The 2,505-nt window shown below is 48.7% G+C and overlaps 2 protein-coding genes across 2 annotated transcripts in view; both read left to right on the top strand.

Moving 5' to 3' along the window:
- MBTPS2 (membrane-bound transcription factor peptidase, site 2) overlaps positions 1–2,505 on the top strand; it is a 49,938-nt gene that overhangs the window by 19,317 nt on the left and 28,116 nt on the right. The window lies entirely within an intron of this gene.
- Positions 908–2,104, top strand: YY2 (YY2 transcription factor). Its single transcript, XM_008568397.1, has one exon. The coding sequence runs from the start codon at positions 908–910 to the stop codon at positions 2,102–2,104; it is 1,197 nt and encodes a 398-aa protein (XP_008566619.1).

Raw genomic sequence — 2,505 nt, 5'->3', positions numbered from 1 at the left:
CAAAAAAAAAAAAAAACTACCGACACACAGGCTATCTCAAGAATGCAAAGATGGTTCAACATTAGGAAATCTGGGGGGGGGGGTTGTTTTGTTTGTTTGTTTGTTTGTTTTTGTCCTTTTTGAGACCGGCCACTCCACATGAGCGCACCGGCCATCCCTATATAGGATCCCAACCCACGGCGGGAGCGCTGGTGTGCTCCCAGCGCTGCACTCTCCCGAGTGTGCCACAGGCTCAGCCCAGGAAATCTGTTTTAATGTAAATATTTTTTGCCATTAGGGAAAAAAAAAATTCTTCATCTCAGAGGATACTGAGACAGTATTTAACAAAATTCAGCATTCATTAATGGTAAAGAAAAAAAAAAAAACCCAGTAAAAGGAGGAAAAGCTGGATACTTCATAATGGTATAACACTTAGAGGCATTCCTATTAAAGGACAAAACAATCCCACTATCAGCTACTACTGATACTATTAAGTGTTGGTCTGTAAATGTGGTTCAATGAAATTAAATGCGACAAAATGTATAAATGTTAGAAAGTAGGCTTTTTTTTCCTACAGATATTGAGGTATTGTTTTATGCCTGGGGGGTGGGGTGGTCAAGAAAATCAACTGAAATGAAATACAGAAAGATTCAGTAAAGAGCCTGGTTACTAAATTAATATTCAATAAACAATAGCTGGGCGGGGCTGCAAGAGAGCTAACGTAGGCACGTCGGCACGGCAGGGCACGTAGGCACGGCAATGCGCGCCTGCGCTTGCAAGACTTCCTGAAGCGCATGCGCCTGGTGCGCCGAGAAGCAGCCGCGTCTTCCGCCTCAACCTTCCTGTGGAGATTGTTTCTCGTGCTCCGCGTTTCTTCTCCACAGCCTTCGGGTCAGCTACCAGCTACCAAGTAGCCAATCTCTCAGCCATGGCCTCAAACGATGCTTTCTACTTCTCCACGGAAAACTCGGAGGTTCCGGCAGACATCAGCCAGCTGCACGAGATCAGTGTGGAGAAGGTTCCTGAGGAGACCGGGCAGATGGAATCCATCCAGTTCCATGATGTCGGCGACAGTTGGGTCCACGGTGGCCACCGCCAGCTGCCTATGATCATGATGCAGCCACTCGTCCCCAGCAACGGGAGCCAGGGAGACCATGACCAAGAATTAATCATGGTGCAGATGCAAGAGGAGGTGGTGTGCTCCTCCGACTCAGACAACCAGGCCAGTAATTTTGTGGAACAGGTGGTCATCCCACCGGGCGAGGAAGACATGTACTTCCAGCAGGTCCTGGCCTCTCTGTCAGCCTCCGCAGCCTCATCGACCTACAGCCACAGCGAGAGGTGCGTTGACGAGAATTGGCCCAACTATGAGAATTGGCCCGACGATGAAAATTGGCCCAACGATGAGAATTGGCCCAACGATGAGAATTGGCCCAACGACGAGAATTGGTCTGACGAGATCAACAGCATCTCCGGCCTGGGCAGCAAGGAAAGAGAGGAGGAGAAGGGGCAGACCAAAACCCTGAAGGGTGAGTCCCCCGACACCGTGCGGTCCCCTACCAAGACAACTGACGCGGAAACCGTTCCATGTTCTGAGACCACGGTCAAAGGACAGACTAAGAACTCTCCTGATTATTATGAGTACATAACAGGGAAGAAGATTCCTCCTGAAGGGATTCCTGGCGTTGACCTCTATGATCCCAAGCAGCTGGCAGACTTTATTCGAATAAAGCCCAGGAAACCCAGAGAAGATACTCCCAGAACGGTACCTTGCCTTCAGCATGACTGCACCAAGATGTTCAAGGATAACTCTGCTATGAGGAAGCACCTGCACACCCACGGGCCCAGAGTGCACGTCTGCGCAGAATGTGGCAGAGCTTTTGTGGAGAACTCGAAGCTCAAACGACATCAGTTGGTGCATACCGGAGAGAGGCCTTTTCAGTGCACATTCGAAGGCTGCGGGAAATGCTTTTCCCTGGAGTTCAACTTGCGCACACACATGCGAATCCATACCGGCGACAAGCCCTTCGCGTGCCCCTTCAATGGCTGCGATAAGAAGTTCGCTCAGTCAACCAACCTGAAATCGCATATTTTCACACATATCAAGAACAAAAAAAGGGAGTGAGAAGAGAAGAGTTTCCTCAAACTCAGGGAGTATCTTTCAATGTGTGCTTAGTAATAAATATGCCTCTCCCTTGAGTGTTGTTTCTAGGAAAGAGTTTTAAAAATGACTCCTACATATATATTTGAGTCATGTTTTGATAAGTTAGTAAAAATAAAATTAAAAAGTTAAAAAGTAAATCTATATAAGATAATATTGCTAAGATGCCCTATCTTGTTCTGTAATCTGTGTTAAGTTTGGTCCCAACAGGACTTCTCATCAAAAGAGGTCTTTCTGGGGGCCGGCCCGGTGGCGCACTGGATAGGTGCGCTGCTTGGGAAGCGCGGCGGCGCTCCCGACTGAGGGTTCGGATCCCACATACAGACCGGTTCCCGCTCACTGGCTGAGTGAGGCGCGGGAGCGGC

This window comes from Galeopterus variegatus, unplaced genomic scaffold, assembly GCF_000696425.1.
Source record: "Galeopterus variegatus unplaced genomic scaffold, G_variegatus-3.0.2 Scaffold406, whole genome shotgun sequence".
In the NCBI taxonomy this organism is placed as follows: domain Eukaryota; kingdom Metazoa; phylum Chordata; class Mammalia; order Dermoptera; family Cynocephalidae; genus Galeopterus; species Galeopterus variegatus.
Note: the sequence above shows the minus strand (reverse complement) of the source record. Positions and strands in the feature narration are given on the sequence as shown.

What these genes read in the sequence shown, in the direction of transcription:
- YY2 (XM_008568397.1), top strand. Translation starts at nt 908, where the DNA reads ATGGCCTCAAACGATGCTTTCTACTTCTCCACGGAAAACTCGGAGGTT.